Source organism: Haliaeetus leucocephalus, unplaced genomic scaffold (genome assembly GCF_000737465.1).
Source record: "Haliaeetus leucocephalus isolate CR32 unplaced genomic scaffold, Haliaeetus_leucocephalus-4.0 Scaffold848, whole genome shotgun sequence".
Taxonomy (NCBI): domain Eukaryota; kingdom Metazoa; phylum Chordata; class Aves; order Accipitriformes; family Accipitridae; genus Haliaeetus; species Haliaeetus leucocephalus.
This window is the reverse complement of record NW_010973284.1, coordinates 10,420,522-10,442,694: the sequence shown is the minus strand read 5'-3', so window position 1 is coordinate 10,442,694 and position 22,173 is coordinate 10,420,522. Positions and strand designations below refer to the sequence as shown.

Genomic DNA, 22,173 nt, shown 5'->3' with positions numbered 1-22,173 from the left:
CGGGGGGGTTCTCCTGTGGCGGAGAGGGGCCTGAGGTGCAGCCGGGGGGGTTCTCCTGTGGCGGAGGGAGGCCTGAGGTGCAGCCGGAGGGGGTGTCCTGTGGTGGAGAGGGCCCTGAGGCGCAGCCGGGGGCGGGTTCTCCTGTGGTGGAGAGGGCCCTGAGGCGCAGCCGGGGGGGGGACCCGGCGGAGCAGGGCTGCCGCTCGGCCGCCGTCCCTGCGCGGGTCCCCGCTGACACCGCCCGCTCGCCCGCAGGGCCATGGCGCAGTTCGTGTTCGAGGCGGACCTGCATGGGCTGCTGAAGCTGGACACGCCGATCCCGAACGCGCCGCCCGCGCGGTGGCAGCGCAAGGCCAAGGACAGCGGCATGGCCGGGCCCAGCCCCGCCGCCGGCTTGTCGCCCATGAAGCCGGCCAATCGCTCCCACAGCTCCAGCAAGACGCCGTCCAGGACACCCGGTGAGTGGCGGCGACCTGCGGCGTAGCCTGGGTGGGGGAGCGTCGCCCGGGCTGCTTTGCCTGTAGCTGTGCGGCTCTGGCCTCCATGCCAGGCTGCCCTAGCTGGCTTGCTGGTCAGGCAGGAGGAGGTGGGCTACACTGCCTGGCTCCTGGGAGTCACCCACCTTCTCCTCCCCAGCATGAGGTGGGCAGAGCTCTGTGTGCTGGGGCTGGGTGAAATGCTGATCACCCAGCTGAGCCTTGCTGGCAGAGCTGTGTGTTGGGACAAGTGTGGGTAGGACTGTCTGCTGACAGCTTTATGTGCTCTAACAGTATTTTTGCATCCTCTCCTTATCTGTGAACTCTGGTGTTGTTGCACTAGACCCAAGGAGTTGTCTCCTGGCAGTCCCTAACCGGAGCTTAGTACAATTAAACAGGGGGGTATAAAAATACAAGTTAGCTGTGACTGGATGGCGTGAGCTCTCCAAGTCGTGCTTGTCTGGAACTTGTCTGGTAGGTGTGATCTGGGAGTGCTGGATTTGGTCTCTATTAAAAGCTCTAATATAAGCTGTTTAATAACTGTAAGGCAATATTTATGCATGTGAATGCAGGTAAACCTGGATCCAAAATTCAGAGCACCCCAACAAAGGCTGGGGGGGATCGCTACATTCCCAACCGCAGCACTATGCAGATGGAGATGGCCAATTTCCTTCTAACCAAAGAGAATGACCCTGCTGAGGAGTCCCCTACCAAAAAGGTCAGCGTGTTGCTAAGTTACAATTACTACAATGATCACTACCAAACACCTAATCCTTCTTGACCTTTTTACAGAGAAGCAAACTGTTGGTTTCATCAAGTAGGCACATGGGGCTGAGAGCCCCAGCCATCACTGCTTCCAGCTCTGGGCTTCAGGAGCCCAGGATGTTGTGGAAGCTGTAAAGCCTGCAGTTGGAACAGGTACACAGCTGCTCCACAGGAACCTGACCATAGCTGCTCTGTGGGGTTGTTTCCCTAGGTACAGGGAAGAGCAGAGCCTTACACCTCTGCTTCCACTCACTCTAGCCTGTGCTGCTTCTGGTAGCAAAATTCAACTTTGGGCTAGTGAGGCTTTAAAATATAGCAGGCTACAGAGATACAAAGCTGTGAGCCTGTGCACAGTGAAACTGCTGGTGGTAGCTATTCTAGGACAATGTCTACATGGGGAGCTATTCTGGAATGTGTACACTGTGTTCTGAAATCTGTTTATGAAGCATTTGGTCCCTTGTAGCTGTGGCTTTCCCCACTGGCAATGAGACACTGAACTTGCCACTCTTCTGTATGAAAATGTGAGCAGGACAGTGTGCCAATGTCTGAAGAAAAACTACTTTGACCTGCCTGTCTGTAGCTGACTCCCACACACAGCTGTACACCTCCTGATTCTAGGAGAAGGGGGCTTAGGTACATGCTCTGCCAGCTGCAGTTTTAAGTGCAGCATGGGCTTTGTGTTTCAAATGCATCTCACTGAGGGTAGTTTCTCTCTGTAGGAGCAACAGAAAGCCTGGGCAGTGAATCTGAATGGCTTTGATATAGAAGAGGCAAAGATCCTCCGCCTCAGTGGAAAGCCACAGAATGCTCCGGAAGGTATGATACAGGGTCTGTGTAAGTTGACTCAGCTGGAGAGATCTGGGCAGGGGAACAGCAACACAGAGGCCCTGCGTGCAGACACAGGAGAGGTCAACTGGCTTCTCAGAGCTCCTATGCACACTGGAGTCTCCCTCCTTAGGGTTCCTGAAGTTGAGGGGCTGTGTAACAGCTACAGTGAATTTATTTACAAAAGTTGAAATGACTGCCAGTTGCTCACTTGTACTGCAGGTGGCTAACCTTCCTGAGGTCTGCAAAAGCTTCAAACTCTCTCCTGTGCACTTGTAGCTTAACAGTCACTAAATATAATGGCATACAGAAAATCAAGTGCTTGTCAGTTAAACTTGTTCCTGTGAATTAGGGAATCGGAGCTCAGCCTGGTTCAGCAGTTCATACTGCCAGTGATGTTAGCACACTGCACTCTTCTGAGTGTATCTCTTCTCTGACGACTTCACTTTCCCTGGAAGGGATTTCTGTTTGGGTGAGCAGTGCTTAGCTGGGACAAAACAGTAACTCAGGTTAACAAATCTGTTCCTCTGCACACAGGCTATCAGAATAACCTGAAAGTGCTCTACAGTCAGAAAACGACACCTGGATCCAGCAGGAAGAATGGCAGATACATTCCCTCAATGCCAGACCGGATTCTGGATGCACCGGAGATCCGCAATGACTATTGTAAGTAGGCTGCAATGTTGAGTGCTGGGCATTGAGATCATTCTGCACTGGAGTGCAGCTCCTAGGACAGTGTAACTGGGCTCTTTCACTATCTTAACCATGCAGGCTGGCATGGCCCACTTCTGGAGTGTCCCTGTGTGGCCTTAGAGGAACATGCTATGTATGTGCTGGGATTAAGGCTACCTGACCCCACCAGCTGGGCATGGTGACACCCAGAAGGCTGCCCCTTATCTGTGTGTGTATGTGTGTGTGCACATACCTGGTGCAAGTGGAAGATCTGCCATCAGCACTGGGGAAGGACAGGGCTCCCCAGGTAAGCACAGTGTGACCTGCATTGCTCTTCCAAATTGTAGATCTGAATCTCATTGACTGGAGCTCTCAGAACTTCCTGGCAGTGGCTCTGGACAACTCTGTCTATCTGTGGAATCACACCTCTGGGGAGATTATCCAGCTGCTGCAGATGGAGCATCCAGATGATTATGTCTCCTCTGTGTCATGGATTAAAGAAGGAAACTACCTTGCTGTTGGCACAAGTAATGCTGAGGTCCAGGTGAGTGCAGGAGTAAAACTAGAGGTGTTGTCTAGGGATTGCTGGAGGGTCTTGGGACAAAGACTTGGCTAAGCACAAGAAGGATGCTCTGTACCCTGACTTGTCTTGACTGGTGTGGTGTGGTGTGGAAATGTCCACAGCAAGTGACCAGCTGCAGCATGCAAGGTGGAGTTTGGCATTGGAGTTTTCTGATGCCTGGAGTTACCTTCTGTTCTGTAGGCATGAGATACAAGTTGATCTCTGCTCCCTTACTGACAAGGTTGAATGACAAAGCCTGTGCAGTGAGGTTCCTAGGGCAAAGCAACTGGGCTGGGTTTCCTCATCCTCTGGAGAACTTATTGCTCTGCCTTTCTAGCTATGGGACATACAGCACCAGAAACGTCTCCGAAATATGATCAGCCATTCTTCCCGTGTGGGGTCCCTCAGCTGGAACAGCTACATTCTCTCCAGGTAAAGCAGTGGGTGGGGGTGGGTAAAAGGGCAGTGTACAGCTGTTGCAGATTCCTACCCTAGATGTGTGAGCAGTGCAGGTTAGGAATGGCAGAGAGGAGTTTCTGTCCTGGCTTGGGATTCTTACTCAGCCAGTTCTGCTGAGACCATGGGGAGAAGGCCTCTCTTCTCTCTTGCCCTTTGCTGAAATTGTGAAGAGCTTCTGTGGCTGCTTCGCTCACACCAACAGGCCAGAGATGCTGGTAACATGGGTTGAAACCCAGTGGCAGGTACAGCAGCCTTGCAACAGCACAGAAATGGATTTCGGTGAAAATATGTGCCATCCTGACCCTGCATGCCTTCTCTCTGCAGCGGGGCACGGGCTGGCCACATCCACCACCATGATGTCAGAGTGGCTGAGCATCATGTGGCCACACTTGCTGGCCACACACAGGAGGTGTGTGGACTCAAGTGGTCTCTAGATGGCCGCTACCTGGCCAGCGGTGGCAATGACAACCTGGTGAACATCTGGCCATGCACCCAGGGGGACAGTGGAGACTTTGCTCCTGTACAGACCTTCAGTCAGCACCAGGGTGCTGTCAAGGTGAGTGCAGGGCTGCTGTGGGCACGTGTCTGTGTGCAAGGCAGATATGCAGCACTGGCTGTGCACAAGGTTGCTTCTTGCAGGTCTTAGAATTAACTCCTTTCTCTCAGGCTGTGGCATGGTGTCCGTGGCAGTCAAATGTTCTAGCCACTGGAGGTGGGACTAGTGACAGACATATCCGCATCTGGAATGTGTGTTCTGGCACCTGCCTCAGTGCTGTTGATGCCCATTCCCAGGTAAGACATGAACACCTTCTGGCTGGACACCTATACAGAGCTGCTGGCTCCTGAGGCCCAGAGGCATGGGAAAGCAGGGGACCATGCTCATCTCTGAGTGGTGAGCATCAGCACAAGCAACTTGTCTTACCTGCATTACTGCTTCTTCCCAGGTCTGTTCTATCCTGTGGTCAACAAACTACAAGGAGTTCATTTCAGGCCATGGCTTTGCACAGAATCAACTGGTTATATGGAAGTATCCAACGATGGCTAAGGTCACTGAGCTGCGAGGTAGGCTGGGCCCTTTGCCTGGTGAAGGGAGGGCTGCTAGAGGCTGAAGGCAGATGTAATCCTTGGTTTGAGCAGGCTGGTGGTCTAGCCTGGAGCATCACTGATGCAGAGTGGTGTCCAGGGGGCATGCTGCTAGAGGGAGGCACTCCTGTGGGCTGCTGAAGAAACACTGTTGCTCCAAATGCGTGCCTAGGGTGTGAATTTGTGTTGTCACAGTGGGGTGTGGGGACAGCTGTGCAAGCTGGTGGGGCTCATGGGGTGTACAGGAGTAAATGTGACCATTGTGGTAGACCCAGAGGGACCAGGGCATGTGACCAGCCCTGACTGCACACCTCCTCCTCAGGTCACACTGCCAGAGTCTTGAACCTTACTATGAGCCCTGATGGTGCAACAGTGGCCTCTGCAGCTGCTGATGAAACGCTGCGGCTCTGGCGCTGTTTTGAAATGGACCCCATAAAGAAGAAGGAGAAAGAGAAGGCAAACAGTGCCAAAAGCAGCATCATACACCAGGGCATCCGATGAGTGCACAGGGTGGTTGCGGGGAGGGGGAAATTTTGGCTTACACACTGTACAGTATTTTAAATGTTAATAAACTGCTTTAACTTGACTTTTTTTTCTTTATGGAGTCTGATGGAAGAAAAGGCCATGGCTCACATGGCCCCCTCCTCCCTAAGGTTTGAGATCTGGGCAAGTGGTGGAGCTCTTGTTCTTTAGGGCTGGTCGGCAGGCTGCCTGAGCCTAGCACAGCTCTGAAGTCCTGGGAGGAGGAGGATGCTGTACAATGGCTGTACTTGCATTGCCTTCACTGGGACAGATATACAGGTGTGTCACCTGCCTCACCACAGGTGGAAGCTGTAGCCTGGGTGAATTCCTAGCCCTGGAGTGTGTCAAAACTGACACTTCCCAGGGCTCCAGCCCTGTGATGGGGCTAGAAGGAAGAACCCCTGACTTGCTTCAGCTTCCACAGAGTAGTGAACCAGCTCTGAACTGGCCCCTGCCTAAGGCAGGGCCCTCTGCCCAGCTGCTGCCTGCTTTGGTGCCAGCTGTGGTGGGGAGGAGCAAGGCTCAACTGAAAGCACAGTATGTCTGTGGCCCCAGTTTATGCTGTGTCCTTACTGTGCCTCTGCAGGCACCTACCTGTAGTGATAACCTGTGCCAGAGCAGTCTGTGGCCTTGTTCTTGGCAGTCTGAGCTGTAGTGGTGCCTGCACACATCAGTTAAGCCTTGTTCTGCTACATGCAGCCTCTGTGCTGCAGCCAACACTGCCTGATCTTACAGTGCTGGAGTAGAATAGCTACTTTTGCACTGAGTTTAGTACTGAATTTAAGAGCCAAATGCTATGGGAAAAAAAGTGGGGGCAGGGGCTGGAAACATACAGCAACAGCTGTAATCACCCCAAAGGCCAGAAAGGGGGTGGCAATGGCACGAAGCCTGATGCAGAACAAAAGGTTAGTTTACATTGCCACAGCCAGCTTAGACATCATGCAAGACACTCTCAAAGCACCATAAACCCAGTGCATAGCTCTTAGTCATATATTCTTCCAGCAGCCCTGATCTCCCTCCTGGTCCTAAACTTGAGGCTGCACACAGGAATGCAGGCAGCAAGGCTCAGCTGACATTTGGTAGAGCTTGACTCCCCAGCACTTGGAAAAATGCATTTTTTTTCCAGGTTCAGTTATGCTGGTGCAAGTTGCAGGGAGCATATTTGAGCCTTTACCTAAGCAAGAGCCAGCACAGCCACAGCAGCCATGCTGTCTGAGGCTGTGGGGCTGCACCAGACCCACCAAGCCTGTCCATCAGCTGCACCAGCAGAGGCCAGGGGCTGCACAGCTGATTAGCACCTTGGCCTGTGCAAAGCAGCTTGACAAAGCCTGTGCCTCCCATCAGCCTGTGATTAGCTGAGGGTGGATTATTATTAACTGTTTTCACCTTCCCCTCAGCACAGTACCATGCTGTACCTGGCACCAGGCTTCTCCTCTGCCTAAGCTTTAAGCCAGCTGCAGCCTTCAAAGGTGGGCAGTGTTGGCACCAACTCATGCTGCACTGAGGCCAGGCCGTGTGCCCCCCACACCCACCAGAGCAGCCCCACACCTGTTGCTGACCAGGGGCACAGACTCAAAAACCAGCTTGCAGCAGCTGAGCCCAGCACCTTCCCAGCAGGGCTATTGGTGCATCCCCATCTGGCCACGTGGGGAAGAGCAGGGGAGGTCTGAGGGAGGAAGAGGCAGCTCTCCCTCTTCAGAAGCAAACCCTAGGGCAGCAGCTGGATCAAACGGGGACAGGGGCAGGAACCCATATGCAAGGTTGGGCTTTTTCCCAGAGCTGTGCTGCTGTGGTAGAAGCCCTGCCCCTCTGATGCCACGAGTTAGCACAGGCTTGCCTTAAGCAGATTAAAGCTTCCACTGGTTCCTGACCATGGAAGGAAGGCTTTATAGGCCTGAAAGCTGGTGTATTTTCTTCACTCCTATGTAGTAGTAGAGCTCATCTTGCCTCTCTCCTTCACACATACCCACCCCCAGAAGCTGTGCATTACCCACCCCTTGAAAGTCCTCCAATTATTACTAGAAGGTGATAGTATGCAGTATCTTCCTTTGGCCCCATACTGGTCTTACTGCCCCAGAGCAAGGAAGGAGCTGGGCACTGATCCAGCACACCCAGGAAACACTGCCATATAAGGTGTGATTTCAGCTCAGAGCAGCAGCCCAGGCTGACCATGACAGCATATAAATTACCAAGCACCATGGCCAGCCCATGGAAAGATCACAGCTAACAGGAACAATTGGAGGAAGGGAAAGCAGAGCACACAAAGGGAACAGCCTGTTTTAAAGTGAGAACCATAAGGAGTTTAAACTATTGTTACTATTTTGGGCAAAAGCAAAGACAGTCCTGTCTTTACCAAAAGCCAGCCAGGCAGCAGGGAGGAGGCAGCTAGACAGGAAAAGCTCCATCTCAGCTGTACTGTCACCTACAGCTCCTGAAGCAGTGACTTCTGAGCACTGAACTAATGTTCTGGTTCCTGCTGAAATGGTGAACAACAAGTTCTCCTGCCAGTTCTTGCCCACAGAGAAGCAGCAACAACTGGGAGAACACTACACAGTGCAGCAGCCAGATCCCATTTTAAGGCTTCATACATACAAGGACACTGAGCCCTGTAAAATGGGGTGATGCCCACATGCAGTTAGGCATATTGGTCACACGAGTTCAGGTCACTTGAAAAGGTTTTCCTACATTTCAGAGGTGTGCAGCAGCTCAGACAGGGTCAGCAGAGCTTTCCTGCTCTAGGGCTTTGGCTGGACATCCACTAAAGCCCTCCCACACCCCAACCAAAGCTGCAGTGAAACTCAGCTTCTGGACGCCTGCTGGTCTAATGCATTCCTCCCAGCCACAAGCAGCCCAGCCAGCTACCCACCACTCTTCACAGGCTTGAGTCATCAATCACCTCAGCTGGCCTCTCTGCACAGGTCACAAGGTGATGGGGGAGGCAGCACTGCACTACAACAGCACTGAAGGGAAGCCAGACTGTCTCAGGTGGTAGAGACAACAGAGCACAAGCTGGCAAAACACACTTCTGTAGCAAGAACAAGGCAGCAGCAACATAAACCTCCCTCTGACCAGCCCAAGCTATGTTCTGCACAGATCCACACTGCAGGGGCATTCACAGATGGCAGCAGCTCTGGCTTCAGCAGATGCAGAAAGCAACAGACTGCTGTCTCCCCATCACCTGGGCTTCCAGGGGCTCTATTCCCTCTGCCACACCTCAGCTCCCCAGGATTTCTGAGAAGCAGCAGCTCCTTCTGGGCAGCTGGCCCTGGTCCCAGCCCACACCCACACTCCACCCCAGCCATTCTTTCACAGGGTGGAGCCACTTTCACAACAGGAGCCTTGACACATTTCCTGCCCTGAGCACCCCTCTACCAAAACACTTGGAAACAATCTGCCATCTGCTTCATCAGCACACTGCTATCTCCCTCTCCCCCCAACACACAAACCTGCTACTCCAGCTGCTTCTCCCAGCCCTGCCTCCAACCACACTGGGCAGGACGAAGCATCTGGAACAGTTTCTGAGCACAGCAAGCCAGGAAAACAAGAGGGCAGAGCCATTTCTCCTTCTGTCTGTTTATTTGTGATAGAAGAGCAGCCCAATCTGACAGGGCCTGGCTCCTTCACCTCATCCTCAAGGCCATCAGCATGGTTTTGGTTACAGCCAGAGCAGGTGATGGGCACCAGGCCCAGGAGAGCTGCTGCACTGCCCTGCAGTAGGGTAGAGTACACCTTCACCCAGGCCCAGTCAGATCCACAGAGGCAAGAGGTGCTCACTGTTACACCACAGCAGGGCACACTACAACCATCCTCTGCTGTGCTCATGCTGGGCCAGAGCAGGGCTGGTCCCAAGCAGGAGAGCCCAGGGGCTGATTCTAGGGGCAATTATTGCTCAAGTTTGCAGGAATGGAAGTGGTCCAAACCAAGGCTGAGCTTGGCCTCCCCCACCCTAGAGCAACCCACCAGCTGCCATAAAGGATCAGGCAAGTGTGGCTAAAGCACACACCAAGCACCCAGCCCAGGCACAGAAAGGCAAGGCAACCTGGGCTTATCATGTGGGGGAGGCATTTCAGGCTGTCACAACCCCTGCTACATACTAGGCACCGGGCATGTGTACTGTACTGGGCAGGTCTGGGCCCTCAAGTCCCATATGCACTGCCCCTACATTCTCCACAGCCATGCCTGAGCAGATATGCCAGGGCAGAACCCCCAACCTGGGTGCACAGGGACCAGAAGGGACATGCAGCACTGTGGCATGGAACAAAGCAGCACAAGGCATGGTAGAGCAGAAGCACTCACGCTTCAGCTGGCAGCATCAAGCAGCCAGGGACAAGTCTGCTCATCCACACAGGCTCTGATGAGACAGGGAAGAGGACAGGGCACCAGGACAGGGACCGGTCTCTTCTTTTGGTCCTACTCAGAAGGAAGTGGCCCCTAGGCAGAAGGGCCAGATGTAGGCACTTGGGGAAGTTCCTTTGGAAACACTGGAATGGGACTGCAGCCCCACAGCTGTGATGCAGGCAGCTGCCTCTCTGCTCAGCAACACCAAGAAACAGCACAGGCCCTCCCAGGAGCAGGAGAAGTTGCCCATGACTGCTCAGAGCAGAGGGGCTGGGCATGCAGACAGAGGACAGCAGGGCTGGGCACAGGGGTACAACAGTCTGTAGGCACTTGACTTGGCTAGTGGCACCCAGGAGCAGGGGAACAGGTCCCAGCTGCCTCTGCCCCGGGGCTCTCATTGGCTCTGGGAGGGCCTTGCCCTCTAGTTGGCTTTGACCTTGCCATTGGTGACAGTGCCATTCTCATGGATGCTGCTACCGTTGTGCTGGACTGCTTGCTGAGCCACCCGGGGCAACCGTTTGCCCTTGGTGTAGGACTGGTACCAGAAGTTGGAGAAGAGGATGAAGAAGATGGTCCCATAAATCCAGATGAGGTGGATGAAGATGGGGAACTGGTACTGGCAGCTGGGCATGAAGTAATACTGGGAGATGTGGATGGAGACAATCACAAACTGTGCCTGGGAGCAAGGCAGAGCAGGGATAAGTTACTCATGAATGCAGGGTCAGGGATCCCACTAGAGACCTTCTTTCTAAATGAAACCATTAGGCTCCTTTCCCACTCTGAAGCAGAGGTCCTTATGGTGAGGCACCAGCAGCAGGAAAAGGCAGGCACAAGCCTCAAGGCAGCATGCACCTCTCACCCTCCCAACATGGTTGTAGCCCAAGGGCAGCAGGCTGAGCAGCACCCACACCCTAACCAGGCTGTTAGGGCTATGAGAGGCCCACAGCGGACCAGAGCTGCTAGAAACCCAGAGTGAAAGGCTACAGAAGAGACAACTAGAGCTGCTGGGCTGCACTTTCATAGCTACAAGGGCTGGCCTGCCCCTCGCATCAGAGGCTGAGGGCACATGCTCTGCTCCACAGCACAGACTCACCAGCTGGATGGCTGTAATGTGCTTCTTCCACCACAGGTACTTCTGAAAGGCAGGTCCTGCTGCTGAGAGTCCATAGTAGAAGTACATGACAACATGCACCATGGAATTGATCATGGCATGGAATGAGCCCATTCCCCCTGTTAAGACAGATTTTCATTAGCATAAGTCAATCCTCTGCAGCAATCAGCACTACAAGGAGCTCCTAGCAGCCCAGCAGGGCCAAAAACCCACTTCTCAGCATGCTGTGGCTAACCCCACCCTCTCCCCAAGCTGTGTACCCAGGCAGTTTCCACCTTACCTGGACCAAACTTTGCTCCCCACCACCAGCTCCAAGGCAGAACAGAGTGGTGGAAGAGGTGCAGGAATGTGACCTGTTCATTCTTCTTCCGCAGGACAAAGATCACCTGCAATAAGATCCCAAAAGCATCAAGGACCTGTAGCCCTGGGAGCACCTGGAGCAGGCTGGGCCACTAATCCACAGTGTCTGATCTCAGTGATGCTTCCCCCATCTCCAAGCTCACTGATCCCACACATCAGGTCACCCCACAGCTTCCAGAGCTATAATATGCCAGGAATGGCCTCTGCAATAGCCTAGAGTAGGCTCCTTGGCAGTGATGCCAGCCAGAAGCACTACCAGGTCATACTGGAAGGGCTGAAGCAAGCATCTACCCCAAGTACACTGGGCCCCAACTCCCTGCCCAGCAAGCAGTGACAAGGCCTCCTCAGCAACTCACTCACCGTGTCTGTCAGTTCAATGAACTTGGAGAAGACAAAGAGCCAAGCAACACTGACCATCTGTAACAGAACAGGTTAACATTAGGGATGCACCTCAGCCTGAACATGCCCAGTGACCAAGGGTCTCTATACAGTAACCCTGAGGTGAAACCAAGAGTCACGGACCGCAAGTCCTCTGCCTCAGGAGAGGCAGGTAGCTGTGACCTTGCTGTCCAAACAGAAGCACTAAATGCCATCCCCACTTATCAGGAGAGGGACAAGAACTCACCCTGAGGGCCTTGGGGTCCTGCGAGAAGTCCACAGGGTCACATCGCCAGGTGTAACCAGTAAGCCACCCTGCCATCAGGAACTGCAACAAGAGCATCATCAGGGTGAGGCCAAACACATCACCTACTGCACAGCAGGGCTGGGAACAGCCTACAAAAGGGCTCCCCATCACCCATGTAGCCTGTGTGCACTGCTACAAAGCCTACTGCTGACAACTCACCTCATAGACTATGTAAAGTGAGAGTCCCACCAGAAAGAAGTTGTATAGCACCATGAACTTCTTCAGGTTTAAAGGCTTTCTGTTGGCCATTAGCCGGGGACCCAAGGATAGTACAAAGTAGACATATGCCAGAAGGATGCCCATCACAAGGAACGGGGACTGCATCAGTGGATAATCAGCAATGCGGGGGTCTGCAGAGAGAGCCACAGTGCGAAGCAGTTAGCATCCTCACCCCAATCTGCTGCCAGCAATGCTATTGCCAGAGATGAGGCAAGGACATGGCAATCCTGTTCTCCCAGGACAGGTGTGCAGGTAGGGGGAGGCAGTCTGGGAGCAGAGGCTGATGAAGCCAGCCAAGCTCAGTAAGGTAAAGCCTGAAGCTATGCTGCAGGGCAGCCTGGAAATCTTCTGCCCAGGAGGGTGCAAGTGCCCCAAAAGGGCCTGCACAGGCAATGAGGCAAGACAGCCTCATAACAGGCAGCCCCAAAAAAACCCAGAGCTGCATCTATGTCAGGGCAGAGGCAGGATGCAGCCAGACCCAGACTGCTTCAGGGATGACAGACCACACCCCTGTGCCTGTGGCAGTAAGGCATGCAGGGCCACCTGCCCTGCAGCTGGGCAAAGCCAAACACTCACCTGCTTTCTTCATGAAGTCCTGATACATGGTCACAATCCCCTCCATGGTGGCAGTATCTCTGTGGAGAGAGAGAGAGGGCAGATCAGGCAGCTGTTTTTCCAGGAGGGCAGCCTGCAGAGCACAGCCCTGCAGATCAGCAAATTTCAAGCACAGCTTCAGAGGTACAGTCATGTGTTTCTGGCCAGCATTGCTCTCAGCTGATCACACACCAGCATCCCCTTTCCAGTTGAGCCACATGCTCCCCACTTCTCATTGAGCCTGGCCCTGTCTCCCCAGCTTTGCTGGGAACCCCATCATCCACCACCAGCAGTCCTTCCAAGGCAGCATCTTAACATTTCAAGCCAGCTGGGAAAGCTTCCAAGCACTGTATCTCTAGCCCCTTAGTCTTGCTCCTGCTGTACAGGCTCAAGCATTATCACCCACAACCATGATGTTGCCACCAGCCCTGCCACCCATACCCACGCAGCGCACTGCTCTGCCTGACCCTGGTGCAAGGTCTCCAAGGGAGATGCAGAGCTGGCCCACACTCTCAACAGAGCAGTGCTTTTATCCTCAGCTTTGGGCTCCTGCCTACTGATCCCCACCAGAGAAGCAACACAGCATCACTGGCAGACCCACTGCATGAGGAAGGAAAGCCATCAGTTCAGAAACAAAACAACAGTTTCTGGTGTCAGAGTTCCTGGTTTCACATCCTTGCACAAAACCCTCCTGACAAGAACTACCACCCCATAACTCAGCACCTCAGAGGCTCAGTGCATCCTACTTGACAATGACATTTCCACTCCCCTTCCAGACAGAGGACAGTATCCCCAGGTAGTGGAGAAAGCCACAGGAGAAGGATTCGAGGCTGCAGGGAGAAGGACTGGCACTCCCCACACTTGCTCAACCTCACTATATGCACATACCAGACAGTGATCCAGGCAGATGCTCTCCAGAAAAGCAGGAAGGGCCCAGGCTCTTGCTGCTGCAGGCAAGTTTGAAACACCCTCACCCAGCCCCCTGTGCTCCCCAACCTCTCCCCAGCCCACAGGGCACCAGAGCAGCAAGAAGGAAGGCAGAGCACAGGCCCAGCCTCACCTGACTCACCCACCTGCGAGGGAGGCATTCCCCACAGCTGCTACCAGGCACTCCACCTACCCCTTCATCCAGAAAGGTGCACAGGAATCACTGCCCACACGCAGGCCTGGGGAAACGGGTCCCCAGCCTCCCCAGGAAGTTTATTGCTGCCACCACCAGGAAGCATGCAGCCTCTCCCAGACCAGCAGTCAGGAGGCTGAAGCCAGAGTAACCTTCTCCCCAGTAAGGACCCACTGCTACCTTAAGCCCTCACCAGCCAGCACCAGCATCACTCCTTCAGCTTTGCTTCAAGAGGAAGAGCTCAGCAAAGTTCTCTTTGCTCTAGCTGGGACCCAGGCAGGACAGCAGCAGACACCACCGGTGCAGTGCTACCAAGCTCCTACGTGACAGGCTTCACTGGCAGCAATCTTCATAGGGCCTGGCACACACCATTCTGGCTCACCATTCTCTGCAAATCACTTTAGTGCAGCAACAGTGCTGGCTCCGTGCCTGCCCAGTCATACCCTCTCTGCTTCTCCAAAGTGTGGAGTATCACCCAACCTCTCTGCAACAGCAGGGGGGTAGAACAGCTCTCCCCCTTCACCCCCCACCCCTCAAAGTACCCACTCCTCCAAGCAAGGCTCCAGAGCAGCCTACACAGCCACGCATCCCAAGGACAGAGCACAAGAAGTATTGCTGTGCTTCAGAAAGCACAGAGGGTGGTTCCTCACACCACCTTAGAAGCAGCTGCAGCAATAGGGCAAAGCCTGCTCAGGACTGATCCCCCACACCTCAGGTGCACCAGCAGAACAGATGCTCACCTTCCCAACCCAGGGTTTCAAGGCATTTAATAGCAAGTAATACTCACTTGTGGTATCACTGTGATATAAGTAATATTTAAGGTCCTGGGCGCTGCCAAGATTATCAACTCTCCACATGCAGCAGAGGCGAGAAAAGTGTAGTAGGAACTATAGCATCCTTGAGAGCCACTCAAGGCTCCAGCTGTGGGAAATGCAGTAAGTACAAGTCCTGAAAGCTGCTGAGCTTTAAGTTGCTTTAATGGCTAAGAGCAAGCTCCAAACTTGTCTGTCTAGTTTCAGCTTTCAACCACTACATCCAGCTACACCTTTATTTGCTAGATTGAGGAGCCCTCAAGAGTTAGTTCCCAGCAGAGGTACATGACTATTCAAGCTCTATGTTTATCTTATCAAGCTGAATGAGTCAGCCTTACTATAGGTCTAGGGCAGAGACATAACTCCTGCAGAGTACTTGCCTATTTTGGGCAGGCTAGGATGAGAAGATAGTTCAGTCACTGACAAGCTCAGAGCTACATCTCACACTGCAGGGAAACACTTGAGCTCAGGCACTACAGATTACTTTGCTGACCCTGATGCCAGCAAGGCTCCAGCATCACTGGCGAACTAGGACTCCAGCTCAAAACCATTCAGGGTCCCAGGACACTGGAGACTTAGGTGAGAAGACTCACACTGCAGTTTTGCTCTGACAGACCTGCTGAAGGCTGCACAGAGCACACAGCAGACAAGGGTCATCCTGGCAGCAGCCCTGAACCCAGACAACTATCCCCCCCAAGCAGTGGGAGAAGCCCACTTCAACCCAGCACGAGCACAGAAGTCCCCACCAGTGTGAACAGCAACAAGTCCCTCTTACTGCTGTGCCTTGTGAAGCACCTCCACCACACCTACAGCCATACATGTCACAAGGAGACAGGAAACATTGGACTTGTCCTGAGCTTGGGCTCTGGCAAGCACTAGGACTTCTATCAGGGCAAAACTAGCAGGATTATGCTACAGGCCCTTATGAAAAAGACCTGTGCGTTTTCCACAGCTTCCCCAGGCAGAACATCCTGCTGCAGCTAGAACCACCACATCTCCAGGGAACCCCCAAGGTCTTTGGGTCTTTGCAAGCCCTGGTATCCACACTAGCATGCTACATAGTCCTGCATTAGACAGAAGCGGCAGTGTGCCTTGCTCAGTGAGCAGAAGCAGGTATGTCTCACCCTCCTCTGTCTCCCGGGGCAGCCACTGGCCTTGGGGTGTTGGCAGTTGAGCTCCAAAGGGGGAGTTGTAGAGCAGGCCCAAACATTACCTTCACTAAGCAGGAGGATGCCAAGTACACTGGCCTGCCTGAGCCATGATGGCACCATGCCAGCCCTTCTGCTGCAGGCAGGGGTTTTCCAGCACAGAGCAGCATCTGGAAACCTGAACTCACCTCTGCCATTTCCTCTGTGTACAACACCAGTACTTGATGTCCCTCTGCACTTTGAGAGAGGTTCACCATCCATCCAGGCATCCGCTCTTACTGCCCTCCATGCTACACTGTGCATCACACACTGTAGGCATTTACAGCTCAGTGGTTGGTATCTGTCCTCTCTGCACAGGGGAGACACTCTCCTTTGACTCCTCCTGGATCCTGATCCTCTTGGGCAAGGAGCTGGGAGGAGATAGGGAACCCAAAGCTGAGCCTTGAACAGCTGAAGAAAAGAAAACAGGTCCAAGCATCCCAAAGCATCAGGAACCCTGGAGGGCCAAACACACCCTGCACAATACCTAGTGACCTTGCAACAAATCTCCTTCCACCTCTCACCAACAGGGTGTCACTCCCCCATCTCAGAGAGAAAGTTCCCACTATTTGAAAACCAGATTATCAGGCCACATTCTGCCCCTGTAACCAACATCAAGGATTAGATACTTGCTTACACCAAGCAATGTGTACACTGCATATTTCCAACAAGCTACACAACTAATTAGTGCAACTTCAGCAAGAACAGCCAGGCCCTTCATAACCAGCCCCAGCAACCCAAGAGCAGTCGGACCACAGCATCATGAACCATGACACTGACAGAGACCAGAGCTCATCCCAGTTAGTTTTGTTAACAGCCTTGCAGGGTACATCTCTCCCCAAACAGCAACCATCTGCAAGCAACACTCAGCCCCAGCCATCCAACACCCAACGCTCCTACCCCATCAGCATTTGAGTCAGAAATCAGCCTGTAATAAGTGTGAAAGCAAGCCACCTTAATCTCCCCACTATTTTAATTACAGGCAGCACTAAAACAGTCTGATAGGCGGCCACAGAGCTGTCACCCCAGGGAGAGCTGGCACAGGGCCCTTGCTGAACTGGCTAAAGCAGGCCTGGCCCCTGTGGGGATCCTAAGGGAGTAGCAACCCTCAGAGGTCAGGAGATAACCAGTTGGCCAGATATCAAACCAACCCACATCCCTGACCTACAAGCTGGCAGCAAGGCTTGCTGCCTGATGCAGCTCTGAGCTCCACAGCCTCTCAGGAAGACAGATCTTCCTCCCCCAGCTCCCTACCACAGCACCTGCCCAGCTTCCTGGAGCTCCAGAAAGTCACTGTGGGGTCCAGCAAGGTGTGCACAGAGCTCTGTGCACCCAGGGAATATGTTTCCCAGCAGAGCTATGGGTACCTGTGGTTCAAAAGCATCTGCCAGTAGCAGCTGCTGCTGTGGAAAAGTGGGACTGACCAACCCAGGGTCTGGTGGCCCCAGACCAGGCACAGACAGGGCTGTGCACAGCAGACACTGAGGTTGGCACCTCAAACCATCACCAAGAGCTGTCAGTCACAGCTCCAGGAGATGCTTTCCTGAGCTTATACACAAGTGAATCCAGCAAGATGAGGAACCATGTCTGCCCTAGACACACAAGCAGCAAGGCAGTCAGAGCAAGACAAGAAGGAGAAAGAGCCTGGCCAGCCCTAAGCAGCAAAACCCTGTTCTTTATCAACTCTGCAGTGGGATCACTCTAAGACTAAAGTTTACCAAGAAGCACAGGAAACTAGATTTGGATCTCCTTTGCCACTCTGTGCCCGGGTGAAAGGAAGAGGGGCCTGTAACCAGACAGTGCACACTTGCTTCACACAGAGCATCTCAGGACACCAGCTCAAGCACATGCAGCCGAAAGCACTCAACAGGAGAGCTATATTCAAGTACACCTGCATTACTGCTAATGGTTTCAGCGATCTGACTGAAGACTCAGTTAAGGCACTATTGTCCACATGCTACTAAAGTCATTTTTCTCCCTCTCAAGAGAAATCACAGCCTAAAGAGATGCCTGTGCACCAGCTCATAGGGCACAGAAGACCAGTCTGGCAGGAGAGCATGAGCTGCTATGTTTCAAGTGTGGAAAGCCATACCAGCAGATTAGGGCAGAGCAGGAATGTAGCTCTCCTAGCCTGGCACCTTGGCTCTAAGGATTTGGGACAGAGTCTGATCAGAGTTTGAAGACAACCAGTCCCAGAATTCTCAGTTCACAACAGAACTACAAAGTCTACAAAGAAACTTCATGCTACCACCACCAGATCAGTTTTCCAACTTGAATCACATCCATTTGTCACTTCCTCTGGCTCAGCTACTTCATGCTGAGTGTCAAAGGACATGGCTAACAGCCTGGTACCATATGCTCTGCATCAGTATACTCTGAAGTTAGTATAGGAGGACAAAGTCAGTATAGGAAAGAAGGGATGCAAACTCTCAAACCCTTGATATGTAACAGCTCTTGCAAGAGCTGCCATTGCAGCTGCTGCAGGAGTCACACTGGCTCCAAGTGGCAGGAAGTGACCCATCTAAAGTTGGAGTTTCCCCATCTTTACCAAGTGTGTGTTAATACCCCACCACTATCTCACACTGTGGCTGTAAAACCCTGAGGCCTTTGGATAGCATTCTACAGAGATTAAGCTCTCCCCTTCCCATGCTCACTGGAAGCAAGGAGAGCAAGATGAGACTCCCAGATCAGCAGGCAAGCTCTGCAGAGCCTGGGCAGTCAGTGTGGTACCTCACAAGCTTTTAAGGGAAGGAGCAAGCCCATTGCAATAGGGTACTGGTAACCTTGTACAAAAACCAAGGCAGGTAATCAGACTCCAAGGTCCCACAAGAGCATACATTGCAGTAAAAGGCCTACAGGCACAGCACAGTGTTTTTTCAGGGACAGCACCTCCCCAGGCTGATCAGGCAAGCTGTTAGAGTAGGCTTACTCCTTATCACATTCAACACTAGTGGCTGCGTATTCAGGGCACTGATATCAGTACAGATGAGAGCAGTTGGAGAAAAAGCAGGGAAAAGGCAATATTAGGCAGAAAGTCTGACATAGCAAGGAACAAATTAGTAAAGTAGTGAAGGACGAAAAGAAACAGAGGGTGAGATACCTACAGAAATAGAAAATAAGGTTTCCAAGCTAACCACACTGAGCTGTGTCAACTCCCTCATGCAGCACCAGGTGAGGGGGGAAGGAGGTGGAGGTGGCTGGGCTCCCTCTCCAAAGCAATGGCACCTGGCAGCCCCCCAGGGTACACAGGAGAGCAGACTCAGGAAGGACAGAACTAGGCAGGCAACAGAGGAGGGCAGGCAGGGCTAGACCAACGAAGGCCAACTCCCAACACCTACTTCTAGAAATAGGTCAAGTCATCTAAAGCCCTCTGGCAAAGGAACACAGAGCACCCCTATCTGGAGGTGGGACACACTGTACCAGAGCATTCATCTCTGGTTTTAATCATTATGCAAGTGCCTCACTACAAGGCTCCACACAGCAGTTCTGTAACCATTACACAGTAGTGATGACTGTGCTCTGTCCCATCTGGGCCTATGCATTAATTGGACAGGCACACCAAGACAAGATGGACATTAGAAGCCTACAAAGCAAGATGCAGAAAGGAAAGACTCCTAAAATCCCTCCAACAGCTCTATCTGGACCATTCAAGAAGCCCAAGTGTGAACCCAGAGCCACTTCTCATTGAGACAAGGGGTCACTGCCTGGAACTCACCATGACATCAGCTTCAGGCCCCCCTACCCTCCACACCAAGAAGGCAGTGCAGTCATACAACCACCTTATAACAAGAGAAAGGGATGTTCTCTGACAATACTACAGACATCAGACTCCAGCAGCACAGTATACACACCAAGATCCCAATAGGCATAACGCTTAACAGGTACCACCTTTAACAGGGTTCACAGCCCTCCAGACACAAAAAAAGAAGCATTAGGCCCAATTATCTCCACACAGGTATAGATGGACCATTCAAAGCCAGGGCTGGTGCTCCTACTGCTGGTCTTCTACAGACAGGGAAAGCCTCTTAGGGTTAAGTAGAAGCAGCATAAGATATAAAACCATATGTATACAGAGAAACTCTATTAAACCATGAGAGCAAGCTAGCTGATCTGATGCACAGGGTAAGAGCACTCCTTGCAGCAAGACTGGGGACATGCTGCCACAGCAACAGCTTACCACCCTGATCCATCCCACACGGAAGAATCAACCAGAAATTAAATACCCTGTGAGACACTAAGAGAAATCAAGAACCATCAGACCCAGTTAGCACCTCTACCATCCCCAAGTGACTAAAGTCTCAGTTAGCATCCAGACACAGGCCTGCTGGTGAAGAGCTGGCTGTGGCAGCTGCAACTTGTCATCTGAGCAACAGCAGCCCCACAACTCCTGCAGGGAAGAGCTCTGGCTCCTGGGGACCAGTTCCTCCCTGCAGGAGCCCAGGCTGCCTCACCTGTTTGACTAGCAAGAACCAGACTTTCCACCCCAAGTGCTCCCACCATCTGACAGCCAGTAGGGCACATGCTAGCACAAATCCAATACAAAAGCATAGAAACACAGGAGATCTCTTGGGACATCACAGGCACCACTCCCAAAATCTCCTGCAAGCTTCTTCCCAAAGGAAAGATCTCACCCTGAGTGACTGTGCTGTAACCCCAGCAGAAAAGGGGAAAGCATTCACCTGCAAACTTCAAGGACAGTGCCAAGCCAAGCATGCAGCAACGCACCTGCTTCTGATGCCAGCTTTTCTCCACCAGGAGAGAAAGGAAACACTACACACCTTGAATAAGCTCAGTTATTTTCACCTCCAAAACATGGTGCAAGACACCTCTAGGTCAGAGTGAGTTTTTACTCTCCTACCCTCAGTTTTAACAGTACTTTCTCTCATATTTCACTTCTGCCCAAAGGACCATATGATCCCCCCCATCTAACAGACTTTCAGGAAACAGAGGTGAGAATATGACACAGGGCAGAACTGCAGAGGCCCAGGCTGTGTGGGTGGCATGGCTTAATCCCTACAGCAAGATGCAGCAAGTAGATGCTGTAACAGCTGGCATCATGCTACTTCTCATAGGAACAGGCTGTCAGCAGCAGCTCAAACCCATGAGCTAGAGGGGCTTCCTAGGAAAGAGATAAGACACAGCAGCCTCAGCCAAGCCCCAAGGCCTCAGCCAGCTTTTTGACTCTTCAAATCATCCTCAAGAAGCTGCCCAGCAGGTCTGGTGGGAAGGTCAGCTCCATCCAGCTAGGAATCTGCCCTGGCTGCATTCTGGCAGAAGAGAAGGTGGTCAATTTGGGGCAGCACAGCAGGATGGATGCACTGCTGCACAGGCAATCCTGGTCTCTGAGAGGGGGAAGAGATGCTCTGAGGGAATGCACTAGCAGGGAAAGTGCCCTGTGTTATCCCATACTGCCCACTGAGCACAGGAAGGGGGATTCACCCCACTTCCTGCCCTTAGGACTCCAGAACCAAGGTGGTCAGTCACAGGGAAAGCACCTGACAGTCCCCCCACAGGAAGCAGCCTGGGCACCAAGGCATACAGACTGCCACCCCCAAAGCCTCCCCTCCTGTCACAATGCCTATGTATTTATGCTGTCTCATTTAGCTTGTTACAGAAATCAAAAAGCAGCTTCCCCAGTTGCCCCTTCATTACAGCAGAGGAACAGGCCCACATAAGAGACCTACAGACCAAGCCCAGTACTGCCTGTAGAAGGTCAGATGAGCATTTGGCCGTGGTTATTAAACCTGCAGTTGCCCAGCAAGTGCAGACCCCTGTGCATGACCACAAACCAGTCCAAGGTAAGCTTGCAGCCAGGCTACTGCTGCCACCAGGAGGGTGACAGTGACCTCCTCCTCCTCCCACCAACGTTCCAGAGCAAGGGCCAGATGGAGGCCAAGCACCTACACGAGCCGGCACTCAAAGCTAACATTGTGTCACAGCAGCGGGGGAGGCCTGGTACCGCCACCCTGCCCAGAGGAGGAGGGAAAAGCCATCTCAATGGTACATTGATGCTGAGGGCTGTGTAGGAGAAAGCTCTCCGGCCACTGAGCAGCCAGCCCTGCCGCCGGAGGCTGCTCTCGCCCTGCTGCAGCGAAGCCCCAGCACACCACAGCCCTCCTCAAGCCGTTCAACGTCCCCACAGCTTTCAGCCAGGGCCGAGCCCAGCGACCGCACCAGGGCGGAGGGTGCCGGGGAGCGCAGTCGGGGTCCCTGGGCACCGCCCCGCACGGGCCTTACCCCCCACCCCCAGCGAGGCGGCTCCGGCACAGGCCCCCAGCCCCGCATCCCGCTGCTGGCCGGAGGGAGCTCCGAGCCCCGCAGGGTCCCCCCCCCGCCCGGGGGTGGGAAGCGCGGGCGGCTCCCGGCAGGGCCTCGGGGTGAGG

General features: G+C 53.2%; 2 protein-coding genes across 5 annotated transcripts in view; one reads left to right on the top strand and one right to left on the bottom strand.

Moving 5' to 3' along the window:
- Positions 1-8: 8 nt before the first annotated feature.
- CDC20 (cell division cycle 20) lies at positions 9-5,436 on the top strand. Its single transcript, XM_010582520.1, has 10 exons — positions 9-458; positions 1,049-1,194; positions 1,961-2,057; positions 2,604-2,732; positions 3,086-3,282; positions 3,638-3,732; positions 4,084-4,315; positions 4,426-4,551; positions 4,704-4,821; positions 5,165-5,436. Exons 1-10 carry the CDS (start codon positions 260-262, stop codon positions 5,341-5,343), a joined length of 1,518 nt encoding a protein of 505 aa, XP_010580822.1. The 5' UTR covers positions 9-259; the 3' UTR covers positions 5,344-5,436.
- A 3,481-nt stretch (positions 5,437-8,917) lies between these two features.
- ELOVL1 (ELOVL fatty acid elongase 1) overlaps positions 8,918-22,173 on the bottom strand; it is a 14,607-nt gene continuing 1,351 nt past the window's right edge. For 2 of the 4 annotated variants that reach the window (XM_010582516.1, XM_010582517.1), the window contains exons 2-8: positions 12,654-12,712; positions 12,018-12,208; positions 11,799-11,879; positions 11,534-11,590; positions 11,094-11,199; positions 10,796-10,932; positions 8,918-10,378 (exon numbers count right to left, since the gene is read on the bottom strand). In XM_010582516.1, coding sequence (XP_010580818.1) covers positions 10,124-10,378; positions 10,796-10,932; positions 11,094-11,199; positions 11,534-11,590; positions 11,799-11,879; positions 12,018-12,208; positions 12,654-12,699 — 873 coding nt within the window. In that variant the 5' untranslated portion in view covers positions 12,700-12,712 and the 3' untranslated portion in view covers positions 8,918-10,123. Of the gene's footprint in view, positions 10,379-10,795; positions 10,933-11,093; positions 11,200-11,533; positions 11,591-11,798; positions 11,880-12,017; positions 12,209-12,653; positions 12,713-13,116; positions 13,171-15,939; positions 16,280-22,173 lie in introns of those variants that run through there. The other 2 variants (XM_010582518.1, XM_010582519.1) reach the window with 2 other exon arrangements.